Source organism: Falco peregrinus, chromosome 12 (assembly GCF_023634155.1).
Source record: "Falco peregrinus isolate bFalPer1 chromosome 12, bFalPer1.pri, whole genome shotgun sequence".
NCBI lineage: Eukaryota > Metazoa > Chordata > Aves > Falconiformes > Falconidae > Falco > Falco peregrinus.
Genome location: NC_073732.1, coordinates 9,162,708 through 9,182,866, shown reverse-complemented (window position 1 = coordinate 9,182,866; position 20,159 = coordinate 9,162,708). Strand labels below are relative to the sequence as shown.

General features: G+C 43.5%; 1 protein-coding gene across 1 annotated transcript in view; it reads left to right on the top strand.

The window, feature by feature from the left end:
* EPHA4 (EPH receptor A4) overlaps positions 1-20,159 on the top strand; it is a 107,165-nt gene that overhangs the window by 23,857 nt on the left and 63,149 nt on the right. Inside the window, 1 exon segment of the mRNA XM_055817483.1 lies at positions 18,845-19,000. Coding sequence (XP_055673458.1) covers positions 18,845-19,000 — 156 coding nt within the window.

Genomic DNA, 20,159 nt, shown 5'->3' with positions numbered 1-20,159 from the left:
AGCCTCTTTTGTGAGGGCTGAAGTTGCCTTCATAAAGAAACGATACGAAGATGTCTTATGCATAGAATGCATACTGATTATTTTACACACTAAAAAAAAAAAGCCTTGCTCGTTATCTGGGAGACCAAGGACAGTTGTTTTATTGTATTGAGTCTTACAACATCTTTGAAACTTTTCAGCAGGGTACAAGTCTAGCATGAAGATGACGATAATGAATCGCATAGAAGGTGTAAGCAGTGTTACTATTGCCAATGCAGGAGGGGGGGTGGAGGGAGGGGGGCTGTCCTCCCACTAGTGAGACTGGTTTAAAATGTGGAGTTTGGCAGTTTACATGCTGTTCTTTCCCTTCTGTAGTTTGGGGGGTGGGGTGTTGTTTGCTAGTTTGTTTGTTTTTTAAACCCACTGGAGAATATTTAGGTCATCGTTCCAGGCTTTGTTCACTGCCAGGATGTGCTTTGACTTTCAGGTGAGTGACAGTGCCCACTTAATTGTCTTTAGAGAGTGAGATTGTGATAAAACAACCCGTACTGCCCCGATCGTGCAGCAAACTGCTGATAGCTGGCCTCTGGCCTGCGAAGGGACACCGAACATAACCACACTGAGATTTGGTGTGCTGCACAAACCCAGTTTCCTGTGAGTCTTCCCATCATACAGCCCTTGGAGCTGTCATCTTCTGCTGTACAACTTTCATGTCAGTGGAACTCCACTAACGATGAGAATTTCAATTTGCTACTTAAATTTATGTTGATGTCAATGCGAGGAGACTCTGACCATGTGTTATTAGGCTGGTTTTATGAGAGCAGTGATCAGGCTGTTGAGTCATTACATCTACTCTACGCTTTGGATTTTAATTGCTTTATGGAGCTTGTTAATTTTTGTTTAGTTTGCCTGTAGCTTATAATAGTTGTGTCTATCAAAACCCGTCACCAGCTCTTTTGTCACTACTGTATAGTACCAAAGTTCTTAGACACGTGCAGGCAGGATTTTATCCTAGGTGACTGTTACAAAAATACTTTTGTGCTTCAAAAATACCACAATGTTTTATTTTGGCTTGTTTTCTTCTGTTACCTAGGACCAGATGTAACACTCAGAACAGTGTGACTAATAATCAGAACTTTTTAAAGATCAACTAATGGGAGAGATAAAACTACCCAGGTGATGTATTTATAAGCGCAAGCAGTAATAAAGCCATGTGAGAAGTCATTATCTCCACATTTTTAAATCGTCTGAGAAGTATATTACTGCTTAGTTGAAATATCCTTTGTATAAAGCTCCTGGGAATACACAACTAGAACGTGGCATGCAGGTCCCTCTGCGTGGGGTTTTCCATAGGCAGCTGTTCTTTGACCTTGCCCTATATGAGGAGTTTTAGACCTTCATTTCTGGATTACCAACTGCCCTCTCTCAGTATCACACATTCACCTTAGCTTTCTAAAAATGCAGTGGCAGATTGCATTAATGGAAAATGCCGTGGCCTAGAAAACAGCTTTTACTGCTGACAGAATGGGCTGATGAAATCTGGCCTGGTAAGGTATACTATTTTTGACTGTGAAAAGTAGCATTTACTGGAGGTTTGCTGAATGCAGTAATGCAATTTCATGTTCCTTTTTGTAAGTCATCTCTAGCTGCTGGTGATGGTAATGGATGTTGTTAATGTTAAACATTTAATCAGCTAAAGTATATGTCTGTCTGCTTTTCTTTCTTCAAATTTGCAGGGATTGTTATCAGTTCCATGTTTTTTCTAAAAAGTCAAAAGCAGCTCAGAGAAGGTGAACAGAAATCTGGTAAATCCATTTTAGAAGCTCCTGAGTGCAAGTGAGTGATTATGTGAAAAGAATTCGGTCTTCTCACTGGCTGAAGAGGTGCTTGCAGTAACCATTGGCTTGTACTGTCTTTCTCCAACCTTGCTGTGACCATTTAATGAGGTCTGTTTCAGACTAATTCCCACAATCTGTAGGTTTTATTCCATGCTGAGGCTGGAATACTTGGATGTCTGTTCAGACCTATAGTTTTCTTTCTAATTAGCACATCTGATTTTTTTTAAAAATTTTTTTTCCAAAGGTCACAACCTCTGTCCCAATCTGGGCAGGTGAAATTTCACAGGCGCTTTATCATGGCTCATACCTCAAGCATCCGGACACACCTTTCTAATTGTCATTTATATCCGCCTGTCATTGCCTCTGGCATTTGCTGAGTTCACGTTTCCATGTGATTTACTGCAAAACATTTTGTTCAACAAGTCACTAACACACAGTGGCAGGGAAGTCCCCCTCAAGAAGCTGAAATAATGACAGCCTTCATCTTTGCTTTCTTGAGGTAGATGCTAAAACTCAATCTGTTGGTATCAGTGCTTTAGACTTTGCACATATGAAGAACTCTTGAAACTGGAAAACTCTGACCTTGAATCCATGAGTGCTTTGAATTGCAAAAGCTTTTTGTCATGGGCTATGTGTGTGTAACAAGGCAGATGAGCTCTGAGACTGCACGTTTAATCCCCAGTTGCAGAATTTCGAGTGCAGTTGGCATACGAGTCAGCGGCAGCTCTGCAAGTGTTCAGGTAACTATTAAAGTATTTGGATGCTGAGGCTGCTGCTCCTTAACAGCAGTTTTGGGAAACTTTTTCATATACTGGGACTTGGCTTTGTCGGTCCCTGTGTTGGGGGTCATGTTCCTGGCAGGGAGGGAGCCTGTGGGGTGCCCCTGCCCACTGCAAGCCTGGTGCAGGGCACAGCCTGGGCAGGGGGGCTCCTGTTTCACCTCTGTGGACCCCAGAGACCTTCAGCCAGGGGTCTTGGTGAGCTAGTTTTTAAGGTCATGGATGAGTCTGGTGCAACTGTTACTGTGCAGGAGCAACTTTCCTTCTTGCCTTATTGCTTTAAGCCAGTCTGAGTAGGGGGCATCTGCTTTAGGCTTAAAAATCACTCTCCTTCAGTTAAAAATTTAAACCCCGTATTCCTCTGAATCCCTAAAATTGCTGTGCGGAGGAACAGTTCTGTTTGTGTATTTCAGAGTAAAGTCACTAAGCATTTGCAACATCAAAACCCACTTAATGTTGCCAAAGGTGATTCATACGGGTCTTTCAGAAGATTGCTTATGTCCCATGTTGTGTTGGGCACAACTGAAATGGTAGCTCTGAGTGGCACATTCACAAAATGTGAGCAGATGCATAAGAAAAATACAGTGAAATAACCATCTCCCCTCCTTCCCCAGGTGGTTGCTGATCTCATGTGTTCAGGGCTTTGCCTGGCACAGTGCAAATTTACTGACCCATTAGTGGCCACTGTTCGGCTGCACCTTCACAAAGGACAAATACATCTAGCAAATAAACTTGACACGTTGGATGCACCATAACTAATTCCTTGCAGCAAGAACTTCTCCTCCTGCTCTTCTTAACTGCCTCAAGTTTTGATCATGTACAAATTTTGTGGTTTGGTTCTGTTAGAAAGTCCCGGGTTTGTTTATTTGAGTGTATGTTTCTTAAGGAACGAATGCAGGCAAGAAAAAGTGTTAAGTAATTGCAGGTAAGGAACACGGAAAACTAATATGCTGATCCTGAGCATTAGTTTTTGAAAGAACAGGTTCTCCTGTGGTGTTTTTTTTTGATAGGCTAATAAAGAATTTGGTACTGAAGTGTTGAAGCGCTTGAAAATTCAAGCAAACGGTGGTCCTTGAGGGACTTGTGGCTGGGGCAACCTAACAGATCCACAGTGGACTGGGTTTTGGTGGTCAAAGCAGGGTGCAGGTCACCCTTCTGTGAGGTGAGCACAGGGGAGAGCTCTGGTGGCCACAGATGGCTGCTGGGGCTGCTCCTGAGGATCATCCATCTGCAGTTGTATGGTGCCTTACTGTATGAAACTTGACAGTCACGGGCACACCGGGAGGGCAGTGAAGTTTTGCAGGGTGATTCACTTTAATTTGGCACGAATCCACTGATAGTTGACAAAGGAAGAGAAAAAAGAGAACATTTCTGCCTCAGGTCTGTTTGGCTGAAGTTTGGAAGTGGAGATTACTCTGTGTGAATTCGGGATCTCTTGAAATGTGAAAGATAGGTACTGAAAATATACTTGGGTATGTAAACCATCTATTTGCTTAACCGGTGTAAGATCACCAAAAAAATATTTTAAAACCTCACTTTCCTGAGTTATCTTAGGTGCCATTTGGATGCCGCGGATTGCATTCTGTTAATTGTTGAGGCAAAATTAAATCTCGATATGGTTTAGTGAGAGCAGATAAAAGTAGCACTCATAAGAGCTAGGTGCTGATAACGTATCGCATCAGGAAGAGCGTGGGGTGATCAGGGCGGACGCGAGTCACGCGCCGGCTCTGGAGCCTGCGCAGCCTGTGTGAGACTCACCGCCAGGTTTCTTTGCTCGAGTGAATTTTTGTGGCCTGGACTGAAGTCAGTGGTGCTTTTGGCCATTTCTAAATAGCTCCATGGTTACCACAATTAGTTTCTTTGTTAGTTATCTTGAACTAATCTACATATCACGTAGATATTTGAATAAATACCTCTATCATGTCAGCCATGAGGGCCTCCGAGCCAAAATGGGATGTTATTGTTAGGTCTATTTGCCAATATTTTGTTGGAGACGGATGCTTTTCCAGATTAGAAGCAAAATTGTGTTTGTTTTGTCACTTTCTCCTAATTGGCAGCTGTGCAACATCCACCAGGAATTTGAAAGGAAGCTTTTCTTGTGCATCACCATTGCTGGGGTGGGGGCTCGGCAGGCTGGGCTGTGTATCCCAGCCCGTGGGCTGTGCCTTGTGGGTGCCCGCTCTGGCGGCCAGGGGCACAGGAGGCTCAGGGCCATGTGGCAAAGCCCCACTGAGGACAGCTCGTCAGTGCCCCTGCCGGGGATGGGACTGCCTGGGTCTGTGTGGAGAGCGGGAAGGAACACGTCATTCGTTCGTCAGTGCTGGCTAGCATTCACCCAGCCACCTGAGCAGTCTTCATTTGTTTTAGTGACTGGGTCAGTTGTGGGTTCATTCCTTGTGCTGCAGCCAGTCTTATCTTGAAACTGCGTTATCGTGCCTCAGTGTGTGTGCTTCCTACAGCGCCCAGGGTGTGAGCTCCATCTCCTGCAGGAGCAATAGGCACCTCCACTGTGTAACCCTTCAGCCACTGCGATTTTCCTCTGGTACTGATGGCTTCATACTCTGGATACTTCACTGGGAGGGATCCACAGGGTCCCTGCCACCCCTCTCCTAATTCATCATTTCCACTGGTGTCTGCTCAAGAGCCTCCCTTGGAGGTGCGTGGCAAAGGCTAAGCTGGGGAAGAAGAGATCTATCACAACCATTTTTGTTTCTGCAATTCTTTTTCTCAGGGTTTTATTTAATTTTTAAATGTACCTTCTTATACAAAGGGAGAGTTTCTGCAGAACTCTTGAGGAAAAGCTTGTCTTAAAGCATTCATCAAATGGCTGTCTTCATAAACGAACCTACTTTTAAATTCTACCAGGTGATAGACCCATTGCATAACTGGGCCGAATCCTGTACTCTTTAGAGCAGCAGCTGTGTTGTAAATCAGTGGGTTATCTGGACCTAGAAGATGGATGGGCAGAGCTGTGATGTAAAGATACCATACATCAGCTAAAAGGAATTAGTGCATGATGTGTCCTGTGAATTCAGGATAGGAGAGGATTTAAAAGCTAAGTCCAGCTCAGATTGTAATTCTTCTTATCCAGAACTCACAGCAGCCAGTCATAAAACTGGTATCTCTCTGGCTATTCTCTTTCTGAACCTCTTGCTTGCTGGGGCTGTGAAAACAGGTCCCCCAAAACAGCCTCTGTACATCCAGTGCCTTTCCTTCACTCTGCAGGGAGGTGTGATGATGGGAAGAGGCACTGAGTGCAGGTGAGGGGAAGACATCTGCTCTCTGCAGAGCAAGTGTTGATGCACCAGTGTGGTGGGAACTGTTAGGAGTGCACCTGGACAGGGTCAGCAGCGCAGCCTGGACAGCAAGCCTGGACAGCAAACGCGCTGTTTTACTGCTCCTAGGTTGCAGTAGTGCCACTGCTGGCATCTCCTTCAGGATGTTGTGATAAGCAACTTAACAGGGGTTCTGCTGCACCGGTGTTTCTGTTCGTGACCTAACAGGTTGTGCTTCAGTGCTATGAGCAATGTGCTTCTCCCCAGATAATTCCCTCTTGCTTTTATTTATTAGTGATAAAAGACTGTCACAGATAAATAAGCACGTTCTCACTTGACTTGGTAATTTACATGGCATTGCTGAAGGTGATTTATAATTTATACATGGAAAGGATTTGCTGATCTCATTAATAACTTTCCAAACATCCTAGATAAACATGCTATTGCTCTGAATCAAGTAAGCTTGAAACAGCCAAGGTATTCACCTGCAAGGGCTTCTGGCGCTCCACACTTTCCCAGACAACAGAAGCTTGACAAAAGAATGTGGGAACTGCCAAAACGCGTTTCTCCTCACAGCCACCCAGATCAGCCTAAGGTGGGAGATTTCATCTATTCTTGCTAAATTATTCTTCTCCATTGAAAGGCTTGTTGACAGGAGCAGATTCCTGGCTCTTTGATTTTTAAACAGGGACTGCGTTTCACGGCTCTGAGCACTTGGCCCATGCAGGCATTTCTCTGCATTCTCTCAAACATCCTGCCAAAGCCTGTGATGCAAAAGAGCAGGTAAACAATCTCCACAAGCTTTCTCTACCGAGGCTGCAAAGGGAGAGTTGAGAGAGCCCTGGATATTCCCTACTGAGTGTGCCAGGTTGTTGCCATGAGATTTTTGTTTCATCAGAAGTAATCATCTCCTTTCTTGTACTGGTGCCTTGTTATCTGGAGATCTCCAAGAGTTCTATAGGCACTTATTGCTTAATTAAACCTCACAGCAGTTTTTAGATGTATCTATTGTGAATTTTATTGCCACTTTGTAAGTGGATAAACTGAGGCAGGGATACTGAAGTTTATGCTCTGGGTGTCTGTGTAGTTACACCCTTCAAATTAGGGGCCCCAAAGGAACAGCCCTGCTCCGCTGCTCCCTGCTGCTTTCTTGCTATTAAGTCCTGTGAGAAAGGGTTATCTGCGTCCAGGAACCTCCCATGATCCACAGGAAGATGAGCTGGAAGTTACTGAGCAGAGGGTGAGGCCAGACCAGCTGGCAAGGAGGTGAATGATTTTTTTTCCTCCTAATACTGTGATACACACTGTTGGTGAGTGCCAGAGGAAGGTCAGGCAAGCTGTCCTCAGCATCTGTGTCAAAGCCAGGAATTAGACCTGGGTGACTGTCTCAGTGTCCGCTGTAACCATGAGATTGCACCTCGTTGTGAAGCATCAAGCCATCAGTGAGAACAAATGTAGAAGGATGGCTTCCAGATGCCTCACTGCGTGTTTGGGGTTTTCTGAGTTAGCCCAACGAGAAGCAAATCTTCAGCCTGATTTTCACATCTAGGATAAATGGAGGAAGAAAGATATTTAGAGAAATCCTGAGTGGTTTGAATCTTCCTCTTCCACTTTCAGAATGTCTTTGGTAGTGAACACCATGTTTAAACAAGGGTCCACCCACATGTGCCCCATGTCTGACACTTCTTCTGAAAATGTGTGAGCCATGTAGGATAGAGAAACATAAGACTTGAGCAAATGTAAGGAGAAAAGGCTAAACAATTGAGCTGCTGTTTTCCTCTTGTTGAAATTAAGCTTTGTGCTAAACTTTGCATTGGTAATGAACTAAAAGTGGTCATGCACTCCAAACAGCAAAGGGCAAAGAAGAGAGAAGCAACTCATCAATGTATGACCCTCTCTAAAGTGTCATGGGTAATCAAGTGTGAAGTGCTTAATGGATCATGATTTGCACGCCACTATTTTGATTGATGTACTACTTAGTAGAGGATTGATAGTTTTTTACAGTGATGTTGATGGGAGTCTCTCAGAAGCAGAGGCATTTAAAAGACGTGTTGATGTGGTGCTGAGCAACATGGTTTGGTGGTGGACACGGCAGTGCTGGGTTAATGGTTGGACTTGATGATCTTAAAAGTCTTTTTCAACCTAAAGGATTCTATGATTCTATAAGCACCTCTGCCTATTTTCTATAGTGGTGAGGAGAGCCAAAGCAGTGTGTGTTTGAAGCCATTGTGTTCCCAGCATCTTTGTTAAATGGTCAAAAATAGTGCAGAGTTGTTATCTTGCATAGACCCGGATCTCACCAGAACTGTCTATATTTAGGCATCTTCCAAAACCTTTGTGTGAAGCAATTCTCTGGGGAGACCAAAATAGCGCTTTTTTTTTTTTTTTTAAATAATGCCATACAGCCATTTAGAGAGAATATGATGATTAAACCATATTAAGGCATCTTGCTATAGCTCTGGAGATATGAGCTCGAACTCTGTTCCGGTCTGTTCACAGTTAACCCAAGAATAAAAAAGCCCAGAAAAACCACTGTAGTTTTTAGTTTGCTGGCATGACGTGGCTCCATCATAGTCATGATACAAGTTCAAACAGTAGCAGAAAAAATTATAGCTATGCCGAGTTCTGCTGCAGAGTGAAATTCCACTTGCACAAAGGAGACGGCATTAAAGGATTTATGCGCAGGATCAATCCACAAATTCTTGACAATAGGCAATTCGTTAAAGGGTATTAATGTAATAATTATTTCGGCCAACTTGCAATGTCTCATTAGGCTGTATAAAATACAAGCACTTTTAAAATAACTGAAAATACCTTTAATACCTTAAGAATACACTTTTCTTTGTAAGTAGAAGACCCTCAACTGGTGCCAGCTGATGCTTGTGTTAGGAGCAAATAGTGGTTTTAAACTGTAATGTTGTTGGAGCTATGTGTTAGACCTTTCCATGTCAAACTGCTCAAGCTGCTACTGTGCTCTATCACAGACTTCATCTAACTTTGGAAGTTTAATTGCCTTTCTACGGAGCTGTTAAGATTTAGGAGATGAGAGATAATCCCAGGCTGGCTGGACAGTGCTTTGAGATACAGATCTCTGTTCCCATCAGTGCTTTTACACTGCTGGGGAGAGCAGCTTGTAGGCAGGTCTCCTGACAAGAGGATTAGGGCTTGTTAATGTGGAGATTCAGGCCAATTAATCAGCTTTCACTGGAGTATATTGTAAAACTTTAATAGTGATTCCCGCCCCCCCACCCCGGCTGCCCCCCACCCCTGCCCCGTAAAATTTAGTTGCCTAAAGAACAAAAATCACAGTTTTCTAGGTTGTGTTTTTTTGGGGGTTTTGTGTTGGTTTTTTTTAATTTTAAAACCCCCTTCTTAGGTTTGCTTAAAAACCTGTTTTCTGATTCTCCTCATGCTGCTTCTGTTCAAGGGAAACCATCAACTTGTTTTTCTAATTGAGTAATTATTTGAAACTGATTAGTTGACTCATCTCTTAAATCTCACAGCTTGTATAAAGGTGATTAAACTTTCAAAGTTAGATGAAGTCTGTGACAGAGCACAGTGACAGCTTGAGCACTCTGAAATCGAGAATGTCTGAACACTTGAGTTGGACAGTAATATTTTAAAGATGCTCTCAGCACCCTTGCACAAGTGTGCTAGCAGTGTTAGTGCTCTCTGCACCTGAAAAGTGCACAGCCACTCAACTGCAGTGTCTGAGAAGAGGGGCCTTTATCGTATACAGGGCATCTGTTTATTGTTTAAATATTTAAAAGAATAAAAATAAAAATGCAAACCGTTGAGGTGCCGAGTCCTCAGTTCAGCAGTACATCCCTCTTCATTAAAGCACATAAATGTGAAGTTGTAATACTCTGCTGAATTGGATGCTACAGCTGCCTGGAAAGGACGGGATGCCTCCTGAAGACATGGCAAGGACAAACGGTCCTTTGTTTCCCGTGGTGGAGTGCCGGCCGCTTCACTTGCGATTGCCAGTCCTAGCAAATATCTTCCTGTAGAGAGCAGAGCAGGTTGGGATTTTCATTCCTTGTGGAAAGTGCTGCCTTCTCCCTGAGAAAGGGGTTTTGGTGGTTTTTTTTTTTTTTCAGCCAGCAATTGTTTCACCTAGACCCTGATTTTTTTAGGTTTTTAGGTTTTGTTTAAATCTCAGACAAAAACCCAATGCAGCAAATACTGTCGGGGGGCTGATTCTCCTTTTACGATGTCTCAACGAGACTTTTCAGCTGACCCTTCTAGCATGGGTCTGGAAGCTGCGTATGCAGGCGGAGTTGGCAGTGCTGGTGCAAGATCAGGGCACTGCTGACATTCAGTAGCAATTGTGATGTGGAAAATGTCAAACTAACCCCAGCTGTTTACCCCCCAATACTACAGCTATAGCAAAAGTGGGTGTTGCATATAAGCTATTATAATCAATTCACAGAAATATAAGATTTTCAAGTTTCTATATTTTTTGGGAGGTTTTTTAACAGTTGTGATCTATAAGCTGTGTAGCACAGTTCAGAATAATTTGTAGTAATTTTTAAGAATAAAAGCTAATTTTTCATTTTGGGCCTTTTCTGTGTGTGTCTATTGAGCTTATTTAACATGTCAATTGTACATGTATTTTTTTCTTCTATGCTTTTGACTGTCTGGTTTCCTTAGAAAAGGGTACCTGATAAAGTAGGTTTCAGCTTTTAAAATGATTGGGTTATCAGCATATTTATATTTCTTTTGTATGAGGTACAAGTTGGTTTGGAAAGTTTCTATAGAAGACAAGCATAGCATTTCTCTGTGTAAAACCCAGGAGAACTGATACTGCTTAGGCGTAGCGCTTCAAAAATACGAACTCTGTCCCTCCAGGGAGGATTTGGAAGTGTAATGATGGCAGCGGTGCCGTAGGGCTGTGCCCACAGTGTGCGGTGTCCAAGTGCAGGGCTGCATGATAAAGTCTGGCAATTGACTCTGAAGGCTGTATGAAGAAAATGATACTCGGGCAAACAAGGCTTCCTTGGCTGGAATTAATAGCCCATTCCAGTTCTTGTACCATACACCTGGCAGTTCTGTTTGTGCCTGTAGCGCTGCCTTGAACAGATTGCTGTATCAGATGTCCCATCCTGTTGTGCGTGCCCTTTGCTGAGCTAGTGACTTCTTCATTTCTGTTTTCTTTCACTGGACTTCACGTATATTAAAAAAAAAACTTAAGACCTCGACTTCAGGAGAGCAGATGTTGGCTTGTTCAGGAATGTACTTGTCAGGAGGGCAGTGAAGAAACCCACATGAGCTGGTGGGTTGTGAAGGACAAGCTGCTGAAAGCACATGGCTGTGCCATTGCAGCTGCAGAGGGCAGAGTAGGTATAGCAGAAGGCCAGGGTGGATGGGCAGGGAGCCCCTGGCACAGCTCAGACCGAAGAGAAGTGCCCAGGAGGACTGTAGAATCCAGCCATTGCCTGAGGATGCAGGGGAGGAGTTAGGAAAGCCAAGGCTTGGCTGGAGTTGGACCTAGTGAGGGATATGAAGGACACAAAGGACAATGCTTCTGCCTGCGCCAAAAGGAAGGCTGAGGACAATGTGCTCCCACCGCTTAGTGCGGGAGGAGACCTAGTGACCAAGGACATGGAACACGCTAAGGTACTAAAGGCTTTTTTGCCTTGTGTTTCATTGGTAAGGTTGGCCACCTGGCCTTCCAGGTCCAGAGGAGTCTGTGGAAGTGGTGGTACAGGAGAGGACTGTGTTAAGGGGCACTTAAGTGGACATGTATGAGTCTATGGGACCTGATGGGATGTACCTGAGAGTGCAGAGGGTTTTGGCCATAGTCAGTGCACAGCTGGTCCCTGCTGTCTTTGACCAGTTGTGGCGATGGGTGCCTTGCACTCTGCAGTGCATGCCTCATCCTTTTTTCTCCTGAGGATTCAAGAAGAGACCTTGGGTGGTGATTGTGATTCATTTCCACACCAAAGATCTCTCAAGTTCCTTGCTCCTCACTACTTTTAACTTCTGAAACTGAAGTAGGCAGTTGAATTTCTTGTCTCTCAGGAGCCAAAAAACCCCACCAAACCAACCAGAGAAGAAAATCTGGCCACCTTTCAATGAGGTGATCGTTACCTCAGCGTGGATGCAATCAGCCAGTGCACCACTGGATTGCCAAAGGTTTGAGTCCTGCTGTGAATACCTACAGCTGCTGCATTGGAATGCTGCCCTCCTCTTCCTTGTCCTGCTGTCTGCGGTGAAGCCTTTCCTGATGGCCCAAAGGGCTGTAGCAGTCATCTGCAGCAGAGCCGCCACCACTTGGTCCAGCATGGCTGAGTCCTCCTGCAGTGGCTGGGGCAGGTGCAGGTGGCTGATGGAGAGTTGCCTCTGTGGTGGTGTGCGGCTGGAGGCCACATGCCAGTGTCTGTCTTCTAACGTTTAGTTATTACATTAGGGAAAAATCCAGCCAGATAAGGGTCTCCCTTGGAGGATGTGGACTTCAGCCTTGGAAGGGTCACATTCTGCACAGGTTGGGAGGGGACAGCGCGGTGCAGGACCGCACAGCTGCTACCTCCGGCAGCACTAGCCCGGTGGAGCGGCTGGTGGAGAGGAAGGTGAGCCTCTCCTAGCCCAGTGGAAGCCGCATGGCGCACAGGCTGGGCTCCCCTGGGGCAGTGTGGGGAGAGGGGTCACATTCTGCTTGCAGCTTGCTCTGGGAGCGATGTGGGTGCGAGGTGAGCGGCAGCAGCAGGGTCACATCACCTGCGGTGAGTGGCTGCCAGACTGCCGTTCCCACTGCAGGAGCTGCTGGAGGAAGCCGGGTTCACCCCAGCGGAGGAGCATCCCTGTGGGTGTCCGGAGCGCCAGTGCTTTCCTCTGCTCCTGCCAGGGCTCCCGCACTCCCATCATCGCGGGGTCAGTCCTCAGCATTTAAAAAAAAAAAAAAAAAAAAAACAACAAACAAACCAAAACAAAACCATCAAACCGCAGCACAAGCTGCAGACTTGTAGCCAAGGTTGCTACACTGGGGAAAAAAAATCCAAAGATTTATTTTTTTTTTTTAGGTTGTTTAGACCGGCTGTGTGAAAAGCTCCGCCACTCAGTTTATGCTGTGGCTTTGCACAGGAGGTCTGCATGTGTACCTGCAAGTATACCTGCGTGCACAGTTTCAGTGGCTTAAACAGTTTGGATTTCACATCGTAGTATATTTGTGCTTCAAGGTCCCTTTATTTCTGTTTTGAATTTCCCAGGTTTGTCCCCAATCACAGAATAAAAGTGCTCTGATGTCAGTCTAGGCTCTTTCCCTAGTGGGATAGTGCGTGTATTTCCTAGTGTCATTTGTGCAGCAGAAATATGCACTTCATGTTTAGAAATACTGGTTTTCTCATAAAAGATATGCGTTAAATATGGGGAACTCTTTTTAATTTGTAGCAATTGTACAGTCATTAACAGGAGGCAAAGATCTTATGATGTGAACATCAAAGGAATCTGAAGTTATTTGGAAACAGCATTTGGTACGTCACATCGAATTCTGCAACTTGACTTTTAAGAAAGGCTCCAGAGAAAGCTGCTTCTTTTTTTTATCCTGGCTTCTAAGGATCTTTATTTATCACCCTCCGGGGCATTACAGTGAGTAATTAGATTGGACCAGGAGAATGACTTAATTTTACAAGAAACTCATTAATTCATCCTATTTAAAATCTTCTCATTTCACCCAAAACCCAATTATGCTTGTAGTGGCAATGATCTGGAAAGGCATTGTCTCGTAGGTATTAGGGGGGCCACTGGGACTCCTGTGGTATTCATGTCGGGGAGACAAGGGTGACTCCCTTTCTTTGACTTTTAGGTCAAAAGAACTAGTCGCTGGGACAGCTTGACAATTAGAAAACCCCGATGAGCATTTGGAAGTAAAACAGCTGTACAATAACGGAGGGGTTCATGGTGCGGGGCAGAAAGCTCATCAAAAGAGACTATCCAAACAATTGAGTTCTATAATTAACACACAAAAATCTGTTCAGAAATGGTAATAACAGTAAAAGAGAGCTGAGAAGATGCAGCCTACTTATGTGGCAGATGTGGTTTTGTTACAATTCGAGAGAGAAAATCCGTCCTCTGAAAGAATAAGAACAACATTAGAGGGGAAAAAATAAAAGTAACTTTTGTTCCTAAGGGTGTAGTTAAAACATGAGCTTAAAATATTTCCAGACAGGGAAGAGCTGTAGAAAAAGTAACCAGCGATGAAAGACATGAAATATGCTACCAAAGTATTTTTTCAAGTCTTTAAACACAAATTTGTTTTGTCACTGAAATTTATAAGCCTGATACTGAAATATTTGTTCTGAAATGTTTTGCTTTGTCCTTCATTTCATCAAGAATACTATTTCAGGTTTTTTTGTTAAAGTTGGCTACAATTGTTGACTTAAAAAGTTTTCCCCTTTTCTGTTGTGTGTGGAAGGAGATTTGATTCAAAATTGAATCTCAAGGAAATTTGAAATTTTCATGAATATGTAGCTGATACACTTTTCTGCTTCAGCAAATAGAAACTATTAAATGCATAGTTTCTGAAATTTCAGCCAACTCCACAGACTTCTAGCTATACTATTCACTTGCATGTGCTAGTAAATGTTATCAGTGGTGCGCTAGTCCCTTTGGGGAAGGAGGGGTGCAGCAGGAGCACGGTTTGTGTTTGGCTGCTGACGCTGTCCTGGTTGAGGGCCCGTTCCTGAAGCAGAAGTCGTTTGGAGGGCTCAGCCTTCAGCACAGCGATGTACAGGCGACAGCTCTGTAGTCCAGCCTTGCTGTGCATGTTCCCCTGCACAGGACTGTCATCCCGCCAGTCTGTTTAGCTGCTGCTGCAAATCAGCACTTCAGAACATCCCTGTCAGATTTTCTTCCAAGTTCACTGACGTTTACTTGAGCAAAACTCTGTTTCTGTGCTTGTTTAGCCACCCTGTTCTCTTTATTAGCTCCCAATCGGGAAAACAGAGTTTTTCTCTGTTGTGAGTTCTCCCCTTCGGCAGAGGCTGAGGCAGCAGGTAGAGACTGTTTCTGCTGCCCTGGGTGCCCGGGCTGCTGCCGGAGCCCCTGCCCAGCGGCCGTCAGCGCTTGGACCTTCCCCATCCCACCTGCTGCCCACAGTGCCCAGCCCTGCCGGCCCCAGGGTCCTGTCCCTCACCCGCTCAGAGTCCCACTCAGCCTCCTCCTGGGTGAGGAGCAGGCACTGAATTTTTATATATATATATATATATGTACTGCATTTTTAATGATTCAGGAACTTGTCAACAAAGAGATTGGGATGGTTTCTTCAGAAAAGCCTTTGCAAGACATTAATATTTTTCTTTTTTTTTTTTTTTTTTCTTTTTTTCCTAGAGAACTCTTAAGCATGTCAAACCTTTTCCAAGCTATGATGGAAAGATTCATTGCCGTTTCAGCAAGGATAAGGGAACAATTTCAGAGCAAGCGCCGGGGGATTTTTTTTTAACAACTTTAAATTTGCAAGCGTAATATTTTTAAAGATCCCCCCCCTCCCAAATCAGAAAAAAACATAGCTTTTTTAAAAATCATTAAAAACAATTTAATACATATATTTTGTTTTAGCTGTGACTAAAAAGAATGTGACTAGAATCCCATTCACTATGGGATGAGTTCGTAAATTCTGTTTTTTTCACTTTTTTTTTTAGTGAGAAAGTCATGAGTCTGAAATTCAGGTTTTAATGAGAAAATGGAGTTTGAAAAACAGCTTAAGAAAATTTACATCCAGATTTACTAAAGTTCCATAATTCTTCAGAGTAGGCTTTGTGGTTTAGCATGTATCACACTGGTAATTAAAAAAAAAAAAAGCATAAAGGCATATAATAATGACCCACAATGTTTGCCAAATCCTCTCTCGCTTTAAGAGAAATAGAAATCGAATAGGTTTTAACATTAGAACTCAAAGATATCAACATAAGTGTTTCAGGTTGATGTCCATTTAAAATCAATGTGATTTGTTCTGAGGAAAAAACTGAGCTTTTTCATGCTGCAAATGATTTTGACAATTTTCCTTAGATCTAGTGCAGATGATTGCAACCTTGCTATGCTTGTGGGTGATCTGAATACGAGAAAAGATTTTTCTCTCTTTTTTTTTTTTTTTTCCTTAAAAAACCCACCCAAAACCTAACAGAAAGAACTAATTAAGGCAAAGCTAAGGAATTGAATTCAAAGTTTGCATTGCACATGTGAACTAATCTTTTTACAATGGTATCTTTCGAAAACTGTGTAAGAACTCCATTCATCCTGGGTCTCGCCCAGCAAATCCTTCCTAGAAAAGCAGCTGCATGAAGAATTGTCATGAGCAAGCAATAAAGACTTTCAGGGAATAGGTTGTGTACAGGCTTCTTGTTTGCCTACTAAATCATTAACCTTCAAAAAAAGCCTATCCTTAGCCTTAACAGGGGCTGGTTGTAGTAGGTGTGTCAGCAGTACTTCCAGCTTTTACAGGATTAGATTCGAGTTTTTAAGTGATGGTATCATGGAGCTCTTAGGGGCAAAGAACTACTGGTTTAATGCAACACATGCTCTAATGTCCTTTTATGTCATGTGCTGAGACGTGGTGAAACTCTGATGAGCACAGTAAAATGAAGAAAACTAAGTGTTCAGGAGTAGGTGATTTTTAAAGCAAAATGGCTGTGTGTGCTTTTTAGGAGCAGCCACTGTGTTTGGAGAGCTTTCTTCAGGTCTTGAAATATTAATGATCTTGGCTTAATATAGTAGAAAACAAAATATGGTGCATGAAACGAGGGGGAAAAAAATCCTTCCGTTACAGACTGTTGACCTTGCAGTACCGACTGTATCCATCTATTCCCTTTAAAACCACTGATCTGAGAAGACAGTGAGGAAGCAGAATCGTCGCAAAAATCTTTACCCATCACGTTTTCCTACCTTTCCAACAGCATATTACAGCCCGAGCAGGATCTTCAGCCTTGTACTTGACTGTTTATCATCTAAGTATTTCAATACTAGGAAGGTGCTGAGGTTGGCTCTTTGCTTAATAAAGTCTGTGAACAATGATGTTCATATTAACAGTAATCTTAGAGTTTACATGTTTTATTTTAAAAACCTTGACTAATAGAAAGAATTCTGTGGATAAGAGCAGTCAGTCTGGTCTTGTATTCTGTTTTTCCATGCCTTGCCTTTATACATGGCAGCAAGATTCTGCCTGTCGGTGTCTGTCCTGGTCATATACAGGCTTAGGTGTATTTCTGATCTGAGCCGTGACAGTGAAAACCAGGAATATCTCAGATCAGCATCTGCCACTTGACTGCTGCTGCTGTTAAACCAGGCACAAGAGGATGTGTAGCGATAGTACAACTCACTCACCAGATATTGCAAATCATATCAAAAAATGAAAGGTAATTTTCCTTTTTTTTTTTTGTTGGATTTTTTTTTCTTCCTTCCCCTGAGCAATTCACATCACAAGCAGAATAAGCTGTTTTACATGAGCTGCCTTTGTGTACTGCAACTGCCTAGCTGATCGGCGGTACCTAGTGGGTTTGTATTTGTGTTCAGGGACTAATTGTCTCTGATGTGGGGAGGCTGGGTTTGACCCCTGTGATTCTTCCCTGCCAAAGCTGTGGTTTCTGATTTTAATTGAAACCCCAAGGCCGTTTGAAGCATGGCCAAAAAAGCACCTTGCAAGTTGAACCTTATCTAATAATGTGATGCATGTAAACTCTGGAAGCATAAATCTTCGTCACTTGGGCGATGTGTTTTTATAAGGTCCTCTGGTCCGGTGACAGCCACGGCGAGCGGAAGCGGGCTGATCTCCCAGCACTCTTACAGATGGCACAGGGCACGTCATAAAGTTAGGAGTCGTTAAGGAAATTCCATAAATGGCTTTGGTTAATAAGAGTGAAGCGGCTTGCCATTTTATAAATGTGTCACTAAAATCCCTCTCCATTTCCCATTGGAGGGCTTTGTAAGAGAAGGAGGGAAAGAGCGAGGGGGACCAAGGGAAGGGTAAAACAGAAACAGCAAGCCCCAGCTGTGCGGGGGCCTGTGCCCTGCATACTGGAGCCTGTGTGTAGCAGGGGAACCCTAAAGGTAACGTAGGTGATAAATGACAAGATGTGAGAGTGAGTCACACAGTAAATACTGAGAACAACCTTTCCTTTTTACATGTTTGCATGCCTGGGTATTTTCTCTGTTCTCTGTAGCACTGAAAGCCAGTGGTGAAGGTGGGCTTTTATCTGTAGCCAAGGGAGAAATTTCTAGGATGACATACATGTTAGCCAGTATGAAAATGTGTTATTAATGATGCTAATGAGTTTTTTCCAAGTGATGTAAAAGTAGCCATTTGAGTAAGTCTTGCATTTATGAAGATGATGTCACCAAAAACTTGCCAACTGCCCACGGGACCTGGTGGCAGTGGTGCAGCTCCTGCTATGCGCTGCCTTTGAGGAGTGGAGAGCATTGCTGATTTCCTCCCTTGGGGAGAAGGAGCCACATGGATGCTGCCTTGCCAGGAGGGAGACGTGCCATTTCCGGGCATGTGAGGCATGCCAATCGCAGTGGGTTCCTGTCCCACTGCCTCTTAAAAATTGGCAGTGTCTGACTGTCAGCTGCCATTCCTTAAGCGGTCATAGAATAAACCAATTGCACCCCTTTTGTCATGCTCTGTGTCTGTGTGTGTGGGTGCAGGTGGACATGGGTTAAGCAACATGCAACTCCACAGCAGGCACAAAGAGGCAGCTGATTTTCTGGCAGTGTCAATAGACGAGTATAATTTTATTTTATTTTTTTGTTACCATCTCCAAGCCAGCTTTTAAAATGGCTCTTGTTGGAATTAGAAATCAGTGTCCCCTGACATGGGATTACTCATTAAGAGTGTGATGATTGTTAATTCTTCACCTGGGGCTAAGAGGACATCATTAGATCTCTTTGAAATGTCTCCTGCCTTGATTTTGAATAAGTAAGCTAGCAATTTATGATCACAGCCTGGGCAAGTAATACTCTCCCTTTCTGTTCCTCCATCTAGCTTGCAAAATTGGATACTACAAGGCTCTCTCGACAGATGTTGCTTGTGCCAAATGCCCGCCTCACAGCTACTCCATCTGGGAAGGCTCTACCTCCTGCACCTGCGATCGGGGCTTTTTCCGAGCTGAAAATGATGCTGCCTCCATGCCCTGCACTCGTAAGTTGGTCCTGGAACAGTCTCCTCCCCTTTTATCATCCATTTCTTCTCCTATCTTCTTTCATTGTGTATGTAGGAAATATTGCCCGGAGATCTGTGTCCGTAAGAAGTGTCGTCCACAGCACAGCATTCAGTAGCTCTTACAGCCCTTTGTGGATGCAGTTTGCATTTTGGCTCACGCTTCTGGGAGATAAAGTGTTAGTTCTCAGCCCTGAATTCCTAATGGTGACATGGTTGCACTGACCCTTAAGAGCTTACAGACTAAATAAAGCAGGAGATTGGGAGGAGACAAAGCTGCAAAAGAGGAGTGACTCGCACACCTCAGTAACAGAGCTGAAAATAAAATACAGGTCTAAGTTCTAGTCTGAGGACCTGTCCAGTAGATCACATCACCTTTCATCTCTTTAAATTTTGATATTTGTAGAAATTGTGAAAGCTTTTCTCAAATTGTATGACCTAGGGTAAATAGGTAATATATTTCATTATATATCTAATTTGCTCAAAATACAGCTGGTGACCCCTAGGAACATAAAAGTGCTGCCCTGGAAGGGGTGGTAATAATGAATCTTAAACCTTAATGAAACAAACACCCAAAGTATCGTTTGTTTTATCCTTTGTAGATGAATAGATCATATACAGTAAGTGGAATTTGCTTTAATTCCACCAGAATGCCTTCAGCAGGGAGAACAAGAGGTGCAGCACACAGAGCACACCCGTGAGGCCGCTGGAGCGGCTCCTTGTCCTGTGTGTTGGTTAATGGCTCACACAGTTGAATGCCTGGGATTCCAGGAATGCCCTGGTGTTGAATTGTGGTCATCTAGTTCTTAATTTTTCACTTCTATAGGAGCAGAGCAGTTTGAAAGAATAAGTGAAAGGGATGTCTTTTACCAGGGGATATCAATGTGTGGCTTTCCTTGAAAGCTATTGGAAATGCTTCCAGATTTTTGGAGTTCAGCTGTATATTGAGGTATAGAGTGTGTTTGTGTCTGTGAGTGAGGGAAGGCTGAGATATTTCTTTTGTAATGTTTTAATATATTCTAAATTCATTTTGGAGAGATGACTCACATTTATTTAAATCTTAATTTCTCCCTTACAAGGCAGAAACAAAATATGTCCATAACTAAGCCAGCACTCATCCCTTCCCCACTCCCTCTTCATT